The 20109-nt window shown below is 44.0% G+C and overlaps 1 protein-coding gene across 3 annotated transcripts in view; it reads right to left on the bottom strand.

Annotated features, from left to right (window-relative positions):
- The window catches only part of TAF1B (TATA-box binding protein associated factor, RNA polymerase I subunit B), a 1822186-nt gene that overhangs the window by 1545701 nt on the left and 256376 nt on the right, over positions 1 to 20109 (bottom strand). For all 3 annotated transcript variants that reach the window (XM_044079209.1, XM_044079201.1, XM_044079215.1), the window contains exon 4: positions 9576 to 9673. In XM_044079209.1, the coding sequence (XP_043935144.1) occupies positions 9576 to 9673 (98 nt within the window). The remainder of the gene's footprint in view (positions 1 to 9575; positions 9674 to 20109) is intronic.

Below are 20109 nucleotides of genomic sequence, written 5' to 3'. Positions count from 1 at the left end.
AGGAGTATGTTGCAGGTTCAGTGCATGATACTGGGGGTCTGGGCCTGGGTTTGGGTGTTTGTCTCCACTTAGGCTAGGTAGAGATGTATTGAATAGGAACAGGTGAGAGAATTGGGTATTAGCTTGGTGTATTTGCAATGTAAGTGTGGGGCTGACTGTGTGGTAGTATAAGTATGAAATGTTCAATGTATGAGCTGAACAGTTGCAAGGATATAAATATACAAGTGTGCAGGCTAGATGCTTGCAGGTAGACATACAAATGACTTGATTGTGGAGGGATGTAGTATGTAGATGTCAGTAGGGTTATTAGTAGTGCGAGCAGTAGGAGCATGTTGTGTGTGGTAAGAATGGGTTTATTAGTGAGAAATATGTTGTGTGGTTTGGGGTGAGTGAAAGATTAGGTGGGTAATTGGGATAATTGGTGCTGGAATGTATAGATGCAAAGTGTGAGACGGACTAGGAGATTTGATTGGTTAGAGAGAAGTATGCGGTGGAAGGAGGAGTGATGGAGGCTGACTGGTATACTAGGGTGGTTTGGGCTGTGATTCGGAGGAAAGAGAGTGGGTGTGGTTAGCAATAAGTGCAACTGTAAGGAAAGAGGGCTGGGTAGGAATGTGGGTAGGGTAGGGAAGCGGAGTGAGCCCGAGCAGAGCAGGTTGAAAGCACAGCAAGCGCCTTAGAAGACAACCTATGAGAAAAAGAATGACCTTTGGTGAGTGGATGACTTAAGGCTTTTAGGTTACAGTTGTTAAGGTTGTTAAGAATTATAAAAAAAAAAACACTATGTTACCCTGCTAAGCAGTGTCAAGTAGAACTTGGTTTAGTCACTTTTGTCTGGGGATTAACTTATGTAAAGCAGTGCGAGGAGACATTAATGTGATGGCTGGGAATGTGGAGTACAGAGATTTGACCACACAAATTCACCTAAATGCTAAAATATGCCTTAAAAAAAGTGAGGGCAGGACAGTATAAAAATTACTGGGTAGCCAAGCGACTAACGTTCTTAGTGGTGTGCATCACTTATTGGGACAGGCAATTTATGACAGTGAGGCCAACTACAGCAGGGTTATAACTATAAACATGCAGCCTACATACATCTTAGAATATCGCACAATACTCTATAGCAGCTCTTGTTGGCTCTGGAGACGTGCAAGTGACTCAGTGGTTTGAATCTCTACAGTGCAATGGGAGCAGACTGGAGTCTGAATAGGGGGTGCGGAAAACTGGAAAAGAGAGGGAGAAAAAATATTAGAGGGGAAGACTCAGAGACAGTTTTAGAAAGTAGCCCGCTAGGAAAAAGAAGGTTGGAAGACCAAAACAAAAAGTATATGCAAAGGTCATCTTCAAAAAAACATTCCGTTGTGTCCTAGTGAACTAAAGAAAAAACTATCCTACAGATAGTACAAATGTCACATTCAGCAGAATTCCAGAGTATCATATCAATATCTACCCTCTGTGGTCTAAGCAGTCAAACTGCATGTACATTAATAAAAAGCTTGAGCACATTTCCTAAAGGACACATGTTATAGCATTTGTGCAGGATACAAGTCCTAGACAATCAGAAGTATTTGTAACAAGCAAAAAATCTAGTGTAGACAAGACAAATTGATTCAATAAGCACTTTTTACAGGGAGCACCATATCTTAGTTGACAGAGACCTTCCTTAGCCTGCAATACGTACTGCATTCCTTTTATCAATAAACTATAAATATAAAAACAAATGTCTGAACAACTACTCTTATTTTCAGTTATTATTAAACAAACAAATATCACTAGACTCTATATCTACTTCTAGAACAGATTGAAAGCTCCCAACTAGTACAACAATGAGTTAAGCTAGCTTTAAATATTCAGAAGAAAGAAGTTATGTACTCACCATAACATTCCATCTGAGTAGTTAGACTTCATTTGTCAGCAACCTGTGGGTTATGGATCCGATACAGATCCGAGCCAGCAGCTTCCCAAGCTAAAGATCCGAGCTCCAAGCTCCTCCCCCTTACCCATACTACACTGCAACCTCCTTCCAATCCTCGGATAGAGTTTGCTACCCACTGCGTGACAAAGGCTCACCACACCCAGGACACAGAGCCCAAAGCACAGACATAAACCACCAAGGTCAGGGGGAAGGAGGGAAGGAAGGTTGCTGACAAATGAAGTTGAATTACTCAGATGGGACGTTATGGTGAGTACATAACTTCTATATCTGAAGTAGTTAACTTCATTTGATCATCAACCTGTGAGACAGGGTCCCCAGCTATCAAAAATCTTGGGAGGTCCTTAAAGAAGGATATTCTGGAGCACTGCAGAACCAAAAGAAGCCCTTCCTCTAGACACCACATCCAGTTTATAATGAGCAATAAAAGTGTGAAAGGAAGCCCAAGTAGCCGCTGAACAAATGTCATCCAAGGAAACTCTGGACCAAAATGCAGCAGAGGTAGCCAAAGAACGAGTAGAGTGAGCATGAACTCTGTCTGGTTCCAGTAATCCAAGTTCTTTGCATGCCTGTAAAATACAAAGAGATTCATCTAGCAAGAGTCACCTTTGAAACTGGTTTCCCCAAAAAGGGTTTAGCAAAGGAAACAAACAGCTGATCAGACTTACGGAAGGGTTTAGACCTATGTAAGTAAAAGCATAACTGTCTGTGAATGCCCAGCAAATGAAGTTTGTACTCCCCTTTAGTTTGAAAGTTAGGGAAGAATACTGGGAGATTAACAGACTGATTAATGTTTGACTATGAAGCAACTTTAGGAAGGAAAGAAGCATGTACAAGAGCGTCTCTGGGGTTTCCCTCCACGGAGGAATCGGAGCGAAAAACTCGCTGCACTTCACGTTGGACGGCGATGCGAAGAGATCGCAGCAAGGCTGACCCCACTTGAGGAAGATCTGGTCCGCTACATAAGGGTTCAGAGACCACTTGTAAGGCAAAAGGATAGTCCTGCTCAGTTTGTCCGCCAAAATGCTGGACCAACCCGGGATGTGCGTTGCTATCAGAAAACGGTTGGTGGAGGTCGCCCATTCCCACACTCTCATGGCCTCTCGACAAAGTGGGTAGGACCTGGTTCCCCTGTTTGTTGATATAACAGAGCACTGACATATTGTCTTGACTGAATCACAATAGTTCCCAGAGGAAGAGAAGCATAAAGGGCCTGCAACACTAAAAGGACTGCTCTCATCTCCAGAACATTGATATGCAGAACGGTCTCATCTGGGGTCCACGTGTCTTGGACAGTCCAGCCCGAGCAATGCACCATCCTACACAGGTGTCCGTGGTCACCGTGGCTTGGGGTGGAGGTGTAACAAAGGGGCGTCCTCCTTGCAGATCCTGGGATTGAAGCCACCACATACAATAAGCTTTACACACCTTGCTTAGAGGAATCGGGAAGTCTAGGGGCTGGTATAACAGACTACTGAACTTGTAACATCCACTGTAATACTCATATGCAGACATGCACAAGGAACCAGATTTATAGCTGCTGCCATGGACCCTAAGGCTCTGAAGACTAACTCTGCTGGGGGTGAAGGAGTCTGAAGGAGTCTGAAGAAGTGCCAAGAGATGAAGGGTCAGGTTCCGAAGTCTGTCTGGGGTCAAAAATATCCTGGCCTGAAGAGAATCTATTCTTGCCCCTATGAAGTCCAGAAACTGAACAGGTTGACAAGAGGACTTCGCAAGGTTTATTGTAATACCCAGTAGGTTCGACAACTGAAGAAAAGAATATCTGGCTAGCACCAGCTGATGCCTGGTGGGGGCGGTGAGGAGCCAGTCGTTCAAGTATGGGAAGACCTGAATGCCGTGAAGTCTCAGGTGGGCCGCTACAACTGCCATGACCTTGGTAAACACCCTGGGGACTTTGATGAGACCGAAGGGTAGGACCCTGAACTGGTAGTGACTGGCTCCTAGACGAAAGCAGAGGAACCTCCTGGATCGCCTGTCCATCAGGATATGGTAGTACACGTCATTGAGGTCTATAGAGCACATCTACTCTTCCTTCTGCAAGAATGGCAGGATGGACTGTAATGTGACCATCCGGAACTTCAACTTGGCAACGGACAGGTTCATCGTGGGTAAGTCGAGAATTGGCCTCAAGTCCCCCATCGTTTTTGGCACCAAAAAGAACCTGGAATAGATGCCTGATCCAGACTGGTCTGGGGGAACCAGCTGGATTGCTCCTTGGCCTAGCAGCTTTTCTATTTCCAAAACGGTCGTCTCCCTTTGAGTGGGTGGGACATCCGGGAGGCGCTGTGTGGTTAAGGGGCTGTTTATGAAGGGAATAGAATAACCTCTGGTTATTATTCGAAGCACCCAGCAGCTGATGTTATGGACTCCCACTGAGCTAGGTGCTTTGAAAAACGCCTCCTGACTGCCTCCAGAGTGGAGCAGTCAGGCAACCTCTCAAGGCTGTTGCGCAGGTCGATCCGAAAAAGGTTCCCGTGACCCGAAGTTCTTTGGTCCCCCTCTGGGCTGAAGTCCACATTGTCCCCCTCTGCCTCTAGGGGAAAAGGAGTCCGGAGCGTTCCGGGAATGCTGAGACTTCCGGAACCACAATTTCTTCTGCCCTCGCTGGTTCCTGGAGAAGGACCTTTGAGGGTTGGAGAAGCGTATCCCAACGGCCGACAGGGTCTTCCCGTCCTTCTCACTCTGGACTAGCGTGTCTCAGTCTTCCCAAACAGGGTCGAACCGTCAAAAGGGGCATTCGCGAAAAACACCTTGAAAGGTTCTGAAAAATCGCAAAGCCGGAGCCAGGCATGATGCCTCATGGCAATACTGGACCTGGCCGCCCTAGCGGCTCCCTCGGTGGCGTGAGAGAGTAAACGCATGGATGTATTTGTAACCGAATTAAGAGTGGCATATGAGCCGAGAATGACCATTTATCCTTGGCCAAAATGGACTTTGGGGGAGACTCCACGTACTCTTTCACAAGGTCGCGCTGAAGTCTAATCACATAGGCCATATAGTTCAGTGCCCTTATGGCAAAGGTAGCTGAAGCATAAGTCTGCTTTCCAAGACCATCCATCACCCCAGACTCCTTGTCCGAAGGATGGACCGAGGAACTTTTCTGGGCCAGTTCCTTTTTGGTGGCCGCGGCCACCAACATGGCATCTGCTGGGGAACCCTTACTCCATGCAGGCTTGTCAGGAGGGGCTCAACACTATCTAGCCATTTTGGTATTGGCTCTACAGTGTCCGGTTCCTTCCAAACTCTGGTGGTAATGAGGTCCCCCAGAGGATCAGCCAGGGGGGACAACCAAGAGATAGATGGGCCTGCGAATGCCTCCAGAAATACAGACTCGTCTAAGGAAGGCTTTTGGGTGGACCAGCCTCCCCTCTGGTGGAGAATTTCCATTATGTCACAGAAGGAGATGTCTTCAAGGGGCGATCTGGGGGAGCCTTCCCCTTCCTCAAAGTCGGTATCCTCAGTGAGGGACTCGGGGGGGTCCATGTGCCTCCTCTTGCACTGGCATTTGCAAGGGACCTCCTTGGGGGGACTCCCCAGAGAGGGCTCACAACCAGTCTCGTATTCCTCGAGGGGAACTGTCTGGGACGTATCAGACACAGGATGTCCCTGGGAGGACTGGATGATGGAAGACATACTCAACTACGAGGGAGCAAGGGCAGACTCCGAGGAAAGAGTAAGGGGTCTCTATCCTCCTGTGAGTACCCTCTCCACAACGAAGGCCGAAGGGGAACCGGCTTCCCTGAAACTAATGGAACGAGTAGCTGTGCCCCTCGGATTCGACGAGGGGATCGGAGCCAAGCCCGGAACAGCCGGACCCAGAGGAATGGTATGCCCCGACCACAACGGAGCTGACAACACACTCATCACCTTGGATCCGACGCCCAGATCTCGACTCCGACAGCTCGGATATGACATAGGATCTGACAAACTTGAGGGCATGGCCGGCGTCGAGGTTGGAGGAATCATCAGCAACAACCCCCAGACTCCGGGGCTCCTCGTATCCAGGGACTCTGAAACCCAGGGATGGATCAGAGAAGGAGCTATCGGGGTGAACATTGGAGCCGAACTCTCCACTCCAGTGGGAGGGGGAGGCAGCAACACTCCCATCTGCAATAGAGTCTGCAAGAACCTTATCATCATCCTGTCCATGTCAGCTTCAGAGAGGCTCCTTGTGGATCTGGAGAACGCCACCGACACCGGCTGGGAGGGCCAATGCGAGGATGACCTCGAAGTGGGCGAAGCCTCCTCCTCCGGCTCTGGGGAGAATCTTGGAGAATGGAGCCGAGGGGAAGACGGTCTAGTAACGTTTTCAGGTATGGAGACCACTTTAGCAGGGGGGACAGACTGATCTCCGATTCCACTGGTCTCTTGCGACCCATCTCCTTGTCTCTATCTCTCTTTCTCTTTATGCTTCTCCTTCCTGGCCTCTCTATCGCCCTGTTTTGAAGTGGGAGTGTGAGTCTCTGACAGGGGAGGAGGACCAGAAGCTTGTACAGCCACAGCTGTGGCTGAAGAAGCCACTGGTTCAGCTAGAAGAAGACCAGCCAAAATCAGCTTGACTCTGCGATCCTGCGGGGCCCGAGGGTTGAAGGCTGCACAGATCTTGCAGCCCAAAGTAAGGTGGGGAACCCCTAAAACGCACCACGCACAGAGTGTGATCATCGGCCGCCGACAGCTTATGACCACACTCTGTGCAATTTAGAAAAGGTTGGTTTTTGAGACTCCAACATAGCCATTCTACACTAATCAAGGCTAACTAGCCAAATGCACACACGCCAAGGGTGGGAAGGGAGGCCTACACTAGGGGAAAAAGTTTACAACTTTAAACTTTTTCTTTTTTTTTTTTTTATGATAAACCCGAGGGAGAACAAGGGAAAAAACTAACTACTCACACACACACTAACAAAGCGCACAGCTAAAGTTTGATGAAAAATCCCATTTTACCTGCTTGGAGCTCAGACATCATGTCTTGGTGAAGCCGTGGCAAATGAGATCTGAGGATTGGAAGGAGATTGCAGTGTAGTATGGGTAAGGGGGAGGAGTTTGGAGCTCGGATCTTTAGCTTAGGAAGCTGCCGGCTCAGATCCGTATCGGATCTGAAACCCACAGGTTGATGATCAAATGAAGTTAACTACTTCAGATTTTAAATTACAAGTTCTTGGATCGCTGCTTTTCTCTTGCATGAATGTTTTCCAATGGTGCTTTAATCATACCTTTCAACCTCTTACAGAAATCTGGACAAAGCCATAAATAATGGGTGGTACAAAGGCCCAAAAATAGGGACAATTTTCAAATATTGCTCTTACAAACTTAGAAAGTTGACAGAATAACAAGTTTTACATTAGCATGAATTTTCAGACAGGTATGAAGTTTGAACTCAAATTTCTATCATTTTTCAACTTCAATCTTTAATGACTTGCCATAAAACCACAATGTAGCGGCAATGGCCAGAAAAGCCTTTTACTTGGTTCATCTCATAAGAAAAGGGATTGCATCCAGAAAAAAAGAGGTTATTACCTCTCTGTACTCCTTCCACATTAGGCCAATAATTGAGTACAAGGCCCAGTTTGGTATGTACCTCTCCAAACACCTGCACCAACTGGAAAGGCCACAGAAATACCTCACTAAGAGAATCCATGGCCTCCAACACCTGTCCTATGTGGACAGGCTCAAATCACTATCACGCGACTCTGTATCGTACAGATTGCTCAGAGGTGATCTGTGTCTCGCCTACAAGGCAATCTCAGATCCTGCTCTACTACAGATGCTTCATATCTGTAAGTTAACTCCTCACATAGTACCCAATCGAAAGGTTTAAATCTAATATGTGACATTAACAAAACCTGCTGGAGAGACCGGTTCGTCTGCCAGTGGCTGCCCAGTCTGTGGAATAGACTCCCCATGCACATCAAACAACATACGTCGCTTACCCTCTTCAAGCGCAATCTTGATGCACTCACATTTGTCCCAAAGGTTCCACCTGTGTCCTCAATAACAGGGGCGACAGGTGCTGATTGAGGTTTCTTGTTTTGGGGATAAACTCTTGGCTAGGCTTCTAAGGGCTCCAGAGCCATTAGCCTAGTAATCTCTTATGATCCTAATTTTAAAACGGACCAAAAATATAAGGCAAAAATCTGGAAAACTCTAAAGTTGACAGGTATGGCTTTAATCTTTAGTAAACATAGACTTAGAAACAGTAATGAAGGAGCTTTCAGTATACTTTAAGTTTTATCTGGCACTGACTCTCATTATATGCTACTTGTAGGTTATTCCCCTTTACGCAAACCTACTACTTTTAATTTTAATTATTCTATTCCATTTTCTTGCTTGTATTTTATTCTTAATTTATTTCAATTTTACAGCATTTCAAACATTATTACATTTCAGGAAACTTTTACACTTTAATATGGTGCATATGCTTTTTGTATGTTCCCATTTACAGATTTTAATGATAATTCTAGATTCACAGATAAAAACTAAGCTAGTTGCACTTGCAGACCATTTTAAGCCTAGCCAATTTCCCTTTTGGTACATGAATAAATCCATCTCATTTGGCGTTAGTTTGGCCTTACCCATCCCATGGTTAGTAATTATATATTACCCCAAGGAATACTAACTAGGATCATACCATATATAACTTGTGAGTTCCCATACACGGGATAAAGCATTTCGGAGTTGCCTCTGTACATCAGTAGTAAAACAGGCATGAAACAAAGAAACAGTTCACATACCTGCCAGGGCTATACAACATGGAGCTAATTCAAACTGTTATTATGAAGCAACATTCAATATATTCAAAGATACTTACCAAAAGCTTTAAAAAGAAAGGAATACTAAGACACACACACACTTTTCCCACGGCTACTCAGCATATAAAAAGTAGTTTACTACATTCAAATCCAAGTCTTCAGTTTCACAGCACAATGCGACACCTCAGTCAGAATGATATATTAGTTCTTATTCCTACAAACGTATTCTTATACTCATAAACCAAGAAGTCAATGAAGATGAAACTTCAAGCTATCTTTGTCTGCAAAGACAATCGACACCTTGGTTGCTCTAAAGACCCATAGAGCTCTGCATAGGTAGTTTTAACTTGGCATTCAACACCAACCAGGAAGAAAGAAGGATAAGAACATAAGTTGCTGGGAAAAAAATGTTCTCTCTCCCTATTCCTTTGCTTTAATTAAGCTAACATTTCAAACCCCAGAATCGCTGGCATAATCCTAGTGAAACGTTGAAAGATTTGACTATCAGCCTTACAACCTATGTTTTCAAGAAGCTTGACTGATGTAAGCCCATGCTGATATTTTCTTCTTCACAAATATACATACAGATTATATTCTAAGGGAGATGACAAGACAGTTGTTTTGACTGTATGGGGAACTTGTTACACAATTTTGGAAGGTGTTGTGTAATGTACACACCATCATCATCATCTATTACCCAATGGAACAGTTTTATTTTCATACTCGTATCTGGAAAAAAAGACTTGTGTGAAAATGCCTTTAAGTAATTTTACATAAATTCACGTTCATTTTGAAATATTATACCATGTTACACTGTAAAGATGCATAGTTTATCCATAATTGCATGAAATAAAAAACCTTAATGAACTTACTTTTATTTGGGGACATGCCCCCAGGGTTACAAGAGCTTCCACCTGTTGTTTTAATACATACTGAAAACCTTCACAGACATACCAGTTAAGACCTTTATCTGAAAAAAAAAAAAAAAAAAAAAAAAGTATTTATCTTGACAGTTTCATTAGAAAAATTAAAACATTTCTGCAAACTCCACATACATGTGTAAAAATGAGTATACACTGTGCACTGAAACACTCTTCTTCAGAAATAAGACAAAGTATAACTCATCAAAAACTATCATACTTAAATTTGCATACAGCAGTGGCAGGGCTAGCCACCCAGAGGTGTAAACCTTGGCAAACTAACACCAATAAACCCAGCAGTATAGCCACTGTTAAGAAAACAGCAAAGCTAAAAAGCTGTACGTTCAGAAAGTACAGTTTTGTACCTACCATAAATGTAGATGTTCGAGTGCTGATACAGCTGCAGTGATCACAGATGGGTTTTCAGCCGTCAGGCGGTCCCTCGGTCGGCCGAATTCCAAAGTCTTGGTCCGGCATCGGCTGTCGTCGCATACTCTTCTGACGTCAGGAAGGCCAGAGTATATAAGACACAGCCGACGCCATGTTCTTCAGTCTTTCTTGCCCCAGATGTCAGGTGCCCCCAAAAGGAAGGCAATACATAAATAAGGCTTATCTACATATGCAAGCAATGCAATGTAATGCAAAAACAGTGTAAGTAAGCAAATAAAACATAGCAGGATAACCCAGTCAAGTGGTATGAAGAGGTTGTTAGGCCCCATGCCTTTACCAAGTGGGGAAGGAGGGAGGGAAACCTGTACTGCAGCTGTATTAGCACTCGAACATCTACATTTATGGTAGGTACAAAACTGTACTATGTTCATCGTGCATACAGCTGCAGTAATCACAGATGGGTAGAGTCCCAAAGCTATGCATAGGGTGGTAGCTACTATGAGGAACTGGGTTGAGCCAGAATGCCCTGCAAAACAGCAGTGGCAAAGCCTGCTCTTGTTCTGGAATATAAGGGCAGGTGGTAGTGTTTTGTGAAGGTATGTACAGAACTCCAAGTGGCTGCGTCCAAAATATCTTTAGTAGGAACACCTCTAAGGAAGGCTGTAGAGGTGGCTGTGGCCCTGGTGGAGTGAGATCTGATACCCGTAGGGACAGATTTCCCTTGATAGGAATAACAAAAACGTATGCAGTGGCCAATCCACTTGGAAATGGTCTGCTTTGTCACTGGTTTCCCTTGAGCCCCTACGGCATAGGACACAAAAAGTTGTTCTGATTTCCTGAAGGACTTTGTTCTGTCCAAATAATAACGTAGCTGCCTATGGATGTCTAAAGAGCGTAGCAGCCTTTCCCCTTTGTTTTGAGGGTTAGGGTAAAAGGTAGGCAGGTGTATGGCTTGATTTAAGGCTACCCGGGATACCACTTTAGGCATAAAAGATGGGTTGGTACGAAGGGAAACCCTGTCCTGATGGAAGATGAGGAAGGGCTGCACCGCCATGAGGGCCTGTAGTTCAGAAACCCTACGAGCTGAAGTGATGGCCAGAAGGAAAGCAGTTTTCCAGGACAAATATTGCAAATTTGTTGAGGCAGCAGGTTCAAAAGGAGGCAATGTTAATTTTTCTAGCATGTAATTAAGGTCCCAGGCTGGTATTGGTTGCTTCCTTGGAGGTCTTATATTCTTAGCCCCTCTGAGGAACTGTCGTAATAGTGGGTGAGAGAATAAAGGAGGATCCGTGTTGAATTCTGCAGAAATGGCTGAGGCATGAATTTTTATGGAAGAAAATGAGAGCCCACTGTTCAGTAGTTCAGCTAGGTACTGTAAAACCTGAGGCAAGTTCAATTTTCTAGGGTCCTGGCCTCTTTTCTCATTCCAACAGCAAAACCGCTTCCATTTTGCGGAGTAAGCTTTTCTAGTAGATGGTCTTCTGGCCTCCAAAATGACATCCTGCACCTCCTTGCAGAGTAGGGTCTGTTGTGGTGTTAAGGAATTTTCCATGCAGCGAGGTTGAGTGTTTTCAGCTGACTGTGAAGAGTTTTGTAGTTGTTCTGAGTCAGCAGAAGAGGTATTAGAGGCAGGGACCAGGGAGGGGTATGCGTTAAGCTCCTCAGGAGTGGATACCAGTGTTGCCTTGGCCAATCTGGAGCAATCAGTATCATCCTCGGTTTGTCTGTTCTTGCTTCCAAAAGTACCTTGGGCAGAAGAGGCAGAGGTGGGAATGCATAAACTGTCCATGCTGTCCAACAGAATGAAAGGGCGTCCACTTTCCAGGCCTTTGGATGGAAGGTCCCTGAACAAAACTTTTTCATTTGGTGGTTCCTGTGGGAGGCGAAAAGATCTATGTCTGGCCTCCCCCACGCTTGGATTATCTCTGTAAACACCAGAGGATGTAACTTCCATTCGTGTGGATCTGTCATATTTCTGCTTAGAGTGTCTGCCAGTGTGTTTTCCAGGCCTGGCACGTACTGTGCTTGAAGTTCGATTTGTCTTTCCAGAGCCAAGTTCCAAAGAGTCATGGCTAGTCTGCACAAGGGGAATGAATGTGTTCCTCCTTGTTTGTTTATGTACCACATTACTGTGGTGTTGTCTGTTCTTATCAGCAATTGTCCTGGATGCAGGAAGTCCTTGAAAGCTGTGATTGCATTTATTACTGCCAGCATTTCTTTTTGATTGATGTGCAGGTGCTTTTCCTTTTGGGACCATCTGCCCTGAATGCACTTGTCCTTCATGTGCGCCCCCCAGGCGTAGTCTGAGGCGTCTGTGGTTATGACTTGTTTTGCTTGAGGCTTGCAGAATGGAAGGCCTGTGTTTACTTGACATGCTTGGGCCCACCATAGAAATTCTTTTTGTAAGCATGGAATTATTGGTATAATTGCTTCCAAACTGTGGCTGTGTTGAGACCATAGATTTTTTTTAGGTACCATTGAAGTTTCCTCATATGCAGCTTTGCACATGGGATTAGAAGAATGCAAGATGCCATGAATCCCAGAGCCTGCAGGATTTTCCTTGCAGTAAGCCTGGTACTTTTTGCTCGTGTTTTGAAGTACTGAGATAGTTGCCCTTGTTTTTCTGGCGTAAGATATGCCATCTGGGTGTTTGTGTCCAAGCTAGCATCCAGGAAGGTTATTTTCTGAGATGGTGTTAGCCTTGATTTCTCCTTGTTGATGGTATATCCCAGAGAAAGCAGTAACCATGTCACATATGCCAGATGTTCCAGTAGTATGTGTATGCTGTCCGCTTGGATCAGGCAGTCGTCCAGATAAGGGTAAATTTGTATCCCTTGAAGTCTGCAGTAGGCAATCACTGATGCCAGGCACTTTGGCTTATCTACTGCGCCCAGAGTATTCACAAAGGGCAATGCAGAGAATTGATAGTGGATTGAACCTGCAAGAAATCTGAGGTATCTTCTGCAGCTTTGTCTGATTGGGACATGCAGGTATGCCTCCTTGAGGTCCAATGTTACCAGCCAAAACTCCTTGCCCAGCATGGGAAGAAGTTGCTGTAATGTGAGCATCTTGAATTTTGGTACGAGTAGAAATGTGTTTAGAATGGATAAGTCCAGAATGGGTCTCCAGTCGGTTCCTTTTCTTGGTACCAGAAAAAAAGTCTTGAATAAAAACCTTGACCTTGTTGGTGCGTAGGTACCTTTTGTATAGCTTTCATGTTTAGGAGCTTTGAAATTTGTAATTTTGCCTCTGCCCTTTGATTTTGTGGCAGGTTTGGCATGCCTCTCATTTTTGGAAAAGTGTGAAATTGAAATTTGTAGCCTCTGTTTATAATGTCCAGTATCCATTTGTCTGTTGTGACAATATGCCAATTGCTTGCAAATAATGCTAGTTTCCCTCCCAAAGGTGCTGCCAGCTGAGACTTGCTTGGCATGGAAATGAGGGAGTCATTGGGTTTGCTTCCTGTATTGTTGTGCACCGTCTTCACCACCTCTTGGTGCTGTAGATTGCCATTGTCTGCCTCTATATGATCCTTGTGATTGCCCTCTGCCCCTTGTGCGTCTGTATCTACCTCTTTGGGGCTTGTCAGTGGCTGGAAAGGACCAGTTTTTTGAAGGCCAATTTCTGCTAAAACGTGGTGGTTGGACCTGTAATAAAGCTTTGACAGTTTGCATAGATTTGGCTTTTTCTTCCATTTTCCGTAGTATCTCCTCAGCATTAGTACCAAATAATACATACTTTTGTAAAGGAGCATCAAGAAGTTTAGCTTTCACATGATCAGGCAAGTTTTGTTCCCTAAGCCAGGCATGTCTGCGAATAACTGATCCTGTAGCATCCGCTCTACTGGAAGCCTCTAGGGCATCATAACCACATTGTAAAGTGTGTTTACCCACTTGCTCCGCACTATGCATCATATCCTGTAACTCTTTTAAATCTGGTTGTTCAGGTTGAGACATTTTGTTCCTTAATTGTGATAACAGGTACTGTTGATATTTAATCATATGAAACTGACAGTTTAAGGCCCTCATGGCTAGGGTGGCCGAGGTATATACCTTTTTACCCCACCTTTCTAGAGATCTGGATTCCCTTTCTGCAGGAAGTGGATTCTTGGCAGTGGAGGCCTTTAATCCCTTGGGGCCTTGTGAAATGGTTTCAGGGTCAGCATTATGGCCTTTGTAGAGAAATTGGTGAGAACTGGGTACTCTGTAATACCTATCAGGTTTTACTGGTACAGGAGGCAGAGAATCAGGGTTAAGGCAAGCCTCCAAGTAGACATCATCTAGTACATCCAAAACAGGGGGTATAGCCAGTGGCCTGTGCTGAGGTAACCAGAGAAATTCCCTAAGCCTTTTCTTGGAATCTGAAAAGTCTTGGCCTTCCCAATGGAAGTGTTCCCTCAAGGTGTGCAAGGTTTCCCCAAAAGAAAGGTCCTCAGGAGGGGATACAGAAGGGATGGACTGTTCTGCATCCGAATCCTCAAAGGGGGAGTAAGATTGTTCCTCTGCATCAGAATGTTCTGATAAAATGGACCCCTGATCAGATGAGTGAGATTCTTCCTCCACTCTGGGTCTCTTGTCAGGAGGGGGTTGAGAACCTCTGATAAGAGTAATTAGATCCTCAGCCATTTTAAGCATCTGTTTCTTAGGCATGTGTCCAGGAGATGGGCCCTGTGGAACAGGCCTCGTGGGATGCCTGGCTGCTTTGGATTTGGTAAAGGCCTTAATTGAAAAAGCAGATGAGGGCCTAAATACACCATGTGTGGAAGTGGACCTGTCCACATTAGTAGGCTCGACATTAGCAGGGGCTTCGGTTGTAGTCTGGGAGAGGGCCGAGGACCCAGCGGTCTCGGGTACAGAGGACACCGCCAAAGGAGTGTCGTCGGTAGTCAGGGACTGCAAAGGCGTCTCGCTGAGTACCGGACCACGTGTAGCCTGTTTTGGCGTGGTGTCGGCGGGGATCGAGGGCCTCGCGTGTCGGTCCTTTTCCTTGCGTTTTTTGGACAAAATGGTAGTCTGAGTGTCCGACGACATTTTATAGTCAAAAGCTTTACCAAAATAGTGTTGGGCGAACTCCGCCCGACGCTTGATAGTGCGTTTATTGAAGGTAGCGCAAAAGCGACAGCCCAAGACGTCGTGGTCTGGGCCCAAACAAGGTATGCAAAGGGAATGGAAATCCTTATGCGGTATTTGCTTCCCACAAGAAATACAATTATTAACTTTTTCTGACATCGGTCTGAGGCAAGAAAAGGTTCCCCAACGGGGTACTTAGCTTTAATGAAGACTTTGGTTCCAATTATTTTCGTAATTCAGGAGCTGGCCGACCGGCACTTGCGAACTGCTTCTGCTTCGGGCACCGTGCGGCAAAAAAGACTGAAGAACATGGCGTCGGCTGTGTCTTATATACTCTGGCCTTCCTGACGTCAGAAGAGTATGCGACGACAGCCGATGCCGGACCAAGACTTTGGAATTCGGCCGACCGAGGGACCGCCTGACGGCTGAAAACCCATCTGTGATTACTGCAGCTGTATGCACGATGAACATCCAAGTGCATCTCTTACCTTAGCAGTGATGGTTATAGTACACAAAAATAAAACCATCTGAAGCAGAAAAGCAGACTTATAAGGTTTTTATGCAATGTAACAGATTCCTCAAGGGTCACAGTGCGCATAACCTATATACAGGCACCACCTTCTTCAACAGCAGGACATAAAGATGACACCACTGTGTAAATGAACTGGACTGAACAATGAGCACCTTGATGCAAGCTTGGGAGATAAAAAATATGAAGTACCTGCACGACTACACTGAAAACCAACAAATATATTATAAAAATATTAAGATGTAAACATGAACTATACAAATTATACAGCTAACTTCAGAAAATGAGAAGTCTGCTACTTGGCAGAAATCAAATCTTTAAGCCTATGGAATCTTGCCTGCCTTTTACTACTCTGTATTACCCATCCAAGTAGAAACCCATTTCTCAGTATGCATCTTGGAGGCATGATCCTCAAATTTTCATTAAATTAACACTCCTTAAGTTTTCCTTTTTTATAGAAACTTTTCCAAATTAAACCATATTAACATGAGCACGTACACATTCCAAAGCATTATGAAATTACTGATGCTAAACCAATACTGACGTACATTCTTTAGTTCTACTATGAAACGCCAACTTCCTGAAAGTCAACATTCCAAAAGACTGGAAAAAAATGTTTTTTGCATGAGGGGCAAGCTCCCCCTGCAACCCACACCTCCAAAGATATATATATACTAACTCCATGATTGCACCAACTCAAAGAAGGGAGAAATCTCCCTAAAGAAGCAAAGCATTGCTGGCACACAATTAGAAAGCCCACTGCCAATGATTTTCTATGGGAAAAAGCCTTGGGCATTATGCTGTTAGTTTTTTTTTTTTTTTTCTGTGGGCTACTGACGCATGGGTAATTTCACTTCAAGCAGGTATAAGGAAGCCAACATCTACTGCTCTCACAAATGTCATTTGTTAAGGTATAATTTACTTCATTCCTCTCCATGATTTTCAGGTCACTGTCCTGAACCTCTTTCATAATGCTTAACACACCTCCTTATATTGGTTTATGATTTCACTTCCATTTCTTGGAATTTGCATTTTTTAGTTGCTAACATCAACAAACTGGGCAGTCTTAGTGGGCCTTTGTACTTCTATGTTTATACACCAGCTCTGATGCATCATATCTCTATTCAAAACTTCATGATTATCCATCAGCTGTTAAAAAAAACCCTGCATAACATGTTTGAAAATTATATGACTCAAACCACTCCTAAAAACATGCTGCCAATTCCGTATTTCACCCCTTTCACATCTTTACCATCTTGTCTTTACCTGTGGAAATATTTTTGTAATCTGCTTAGAGTATAAAACACCTATGTAGGAATTTGTAGGCAAACATACTGACATACCTTCTTATTCTTCTCTCCCAATCTCCCCAGTTTCCCTGACTTAATCTTGTGGTTGTCATGAGTATTTTATATGCCCTAATTGTCATGACATATTCTAAAAGCCCTAATTATTCCTGTTATGACTGCATTTTCATTTCTTGCTGCTTTCAAAAAATAATGTACTGGGAACTTCAATTTATACTTCTCTTTCTCTCTCCCTACTATTCTGCTACTAATCCTATATACGGTGTGCAACCTCTGACAAGCAATTCAAATAACTGTCTAGCTCTCTCCCACTCTATTGCTCATCTTTCCTAAACGATCTCTTCTAGTACTTTGCTTCTCTATCCAGTTCTCTCCAGCTCCTTCCAGCAATCTCTTGACCTTCTACCCTGCCTTTCCGTAGGTTTCTCAGTTTGGCAATGTCTGAAAAAGGCTCTAAAGGGCTGATAAAAGTTGTTGACAATATTCAGAAGCCTAGGGGAGACAGGTGCAGACCATCCTTTGCAAAGCAACGTGTTAACCATGCACTCCTATGCTGACAAATATTGAATCCCCCTGGAAAGACAAAAGTAACTAAGCCAATTAGTGAAGTCAATCATCTTTTGTTTGTACTGTGACATCATCCTTGGTGAGGGTAGAATGCTGCACAATGCAAGGCACATACCTGTGTAAGATACATTCAGAGAGAGAGATCAACAACGTCTGTCTCCCTTCATACTACCCAGGAAGTATGTCTCAGAACATTAACTCCCACATGCACTATAACAGAGTCATAATGGTACCAGCAGTGACATGAGTGTATGCATAACTTGCTAGATCCTGGCTCCAGATAAGCAACAGTCATCTTCTCCTTGTTTAGTCTGGTGAGTGGGGCACCTGTGTCATACAATGGCATCCTCTATGAAAAGAGTCCTGGGTAATGAGTTTGCTTGCCTTATGGGCTTATCTCTTTGGACTCCACTGAGTGTAGGCATATGTGTGCTGTTTGGTGTAGCTTTTGGTGAGTGCTTTAGAGACTGATGAGGATGTGAGTTGCTATTTACAGGCTTAGGAGGACTTTGAGGTTTGGGTAAATTGCTTTTTAGTGTCTCAGCATAAATTAGTCTATATGTGCAGTGGATGTAGTGTGCATCTTCTTGAAAACAATGTTTGCATGCAAGAGTTTTGCCTCAAATGAAACTATGTATGTACATCTCTTGAATACTGCATTTGTTTCTTTAAGGATTAAATGGTTCTCTGTGAACATAAAACAACTGCTACTCTGTCTCAGGATGTCCATATCTGCCAAGTTGACTACAGAGACATTTAGAAATTGCGTATCCATATTGATCAGACTTGTATTTGGGTGGGCTACTGCAGGCTCTGGATTGGGTTACACCGAGGTCTCCTTGGGTGGTCTCTTGGGTTTGGTACTAGTCTGGGTGAGACTGTCCCAAGAAAAGTAGTGCTATTTCAATGTGTTAACCAGTTGCTCTAAGCTTGTGTCCATACAATGGCTTTGTTTTAGCTACACCTAGTTACAGAATTCAGTTTTAAGGGTAGTTTTTTTTTACTTACTTTCTGGGTGTTTGTGTCTGAACAGGCCACTACTGATCTGCAAACACCAAACAAGATTGCTTGCAAGAGTAATGCTACAACAAAACAACTTAAACTACTTTTAGAAGGAAATATGACAGGGAGCTTTATTTGATGATTTTGCCTTTATATCATTCTAAAGAAAAAATAAAGTTGATGCACTCTAAACAGTTAACTGAAGTGCAAAACAATATAAGTCTCGTATCTGCCAGGGCTGGAGTAGGAGTGTCAAGCAGATGGGAGCTTTGTGAAAATAAGCAGCAGACAATACGTGGTAAGAGGATATATTCAACTGCAATACTGGTTTGCTGGGGGCACATTTAATATTATGGATACACTGAAAAAAATGGGTGGGGAAGTATTTAAAAAAGGTTACAAGAACACAAGACAATGAATGAGAGGCGGGAGGGATTCTGGAAGTCACATTACCATAAGGGGTAGAAGCCAGACAGACTTTTAATACCGCAACAAGATAAGAGTGGAAGGGTTAAAAAAACTTCCAAATGGAGTTCAAGTCCTACAGTTAGGAGTTTGGAAATGTTTAGCTTAAATGTCTCAGAGGAGACTAGGGAGGGCTCAAAGAACAGGGGCAAAAGCAGTACAAAGTAAACAGAAAGGCATTGGAATGCAACTTTAATCAGGTATATACAATGATAAAAAAGTAATGAGACACAGATCCTGGAGCAGAAGTCACAATACTACCACTTCTGCAATCCCATCACAGACTAAGGCATCAGAAAATGCAGAAATTTATCAGTAATGCTATTCCTGGAAAAATGCTGTAATAAATGACTACATGAGGCTCAAATGACTACATGAGGCTCAAATCGGTCAGATCAGTCCTGCCAGAACTATAAATGAAAAGTACAGTTTTGTACCTACCATAAATGTAGATGTTCGAGTGCTAATACAGCTGCAGTAATCACAGATGGGTTCTCTGCCGTCAGGCGGTCCCGCGGTCGGCTGAATTCCAAAGTCTTGGTCCGGCGTCGGTTGTCATCGCTTACTCTTCTGACGTCAGAGAGGCCAGAGTATATAAGACACAGCCGACGCCATGTTCTTCAGTCTTTCTTGCCCCAGATGTCAGGTGCCCCCAGAAGGAAGGCAATACATAAAAAATGCCTATATATATATATATATATATATATATATATATATATATATATATACAAGCAATGCAATATAATCCAAAATCAGTGGTTGCAAGCAAATAAAACATAGCAGGATAACCCAAGTCAGGTAGTATGAAGAGGTTGTTAGGCCCCATGCCTTTACCAAGTGGGGAAGGAGGGAGGGAAACCTGTACTGCAGCTGTATTAGCACTCGAACATCTACATTTATGGTAGGTACAAAACTGTACTATGTTCATCGTGCATACAGCTGCAGTAATCACAGATGGGTAGAATCCCAAAGCTATGCATAGGGTGGTAGTACTAGGAGGAACTGGGTTGAGCCAGAATGCCCTGCAAAACAGCAGTGGCAAAGCCTGCTCTTGTTCTGGAATATAAAGGCAGGTGGTAGTGTTTTGTGAAGGTATGTACAGAACTCCAAGTGGCCGCCTCCAAAATATCTTTGGTAGGAACTCCTCCGAGGAAGGC

The sequence above is a fragment of the Protopterus annectens genome, chromosome 1.part1 (genome assembly GCF_019279795.1).
Source record: "Protopterus annectens isolate FY-2018-M chromosome 1.part1, PAN1.0, whole genome shotgun sequence".
Taxonomy (NCBI): domain Eukaryota; kingdom Metazoa; phylum Chordata; order Ceratodontiformes; family Protopteridae; genus Protopterus; species Protopterus annectens.
The sequence above is the reverse complement of the archived record's forward strand: the minus strand, read 5'-3'. Positions and strand labels throughout refer to the sequence as shown.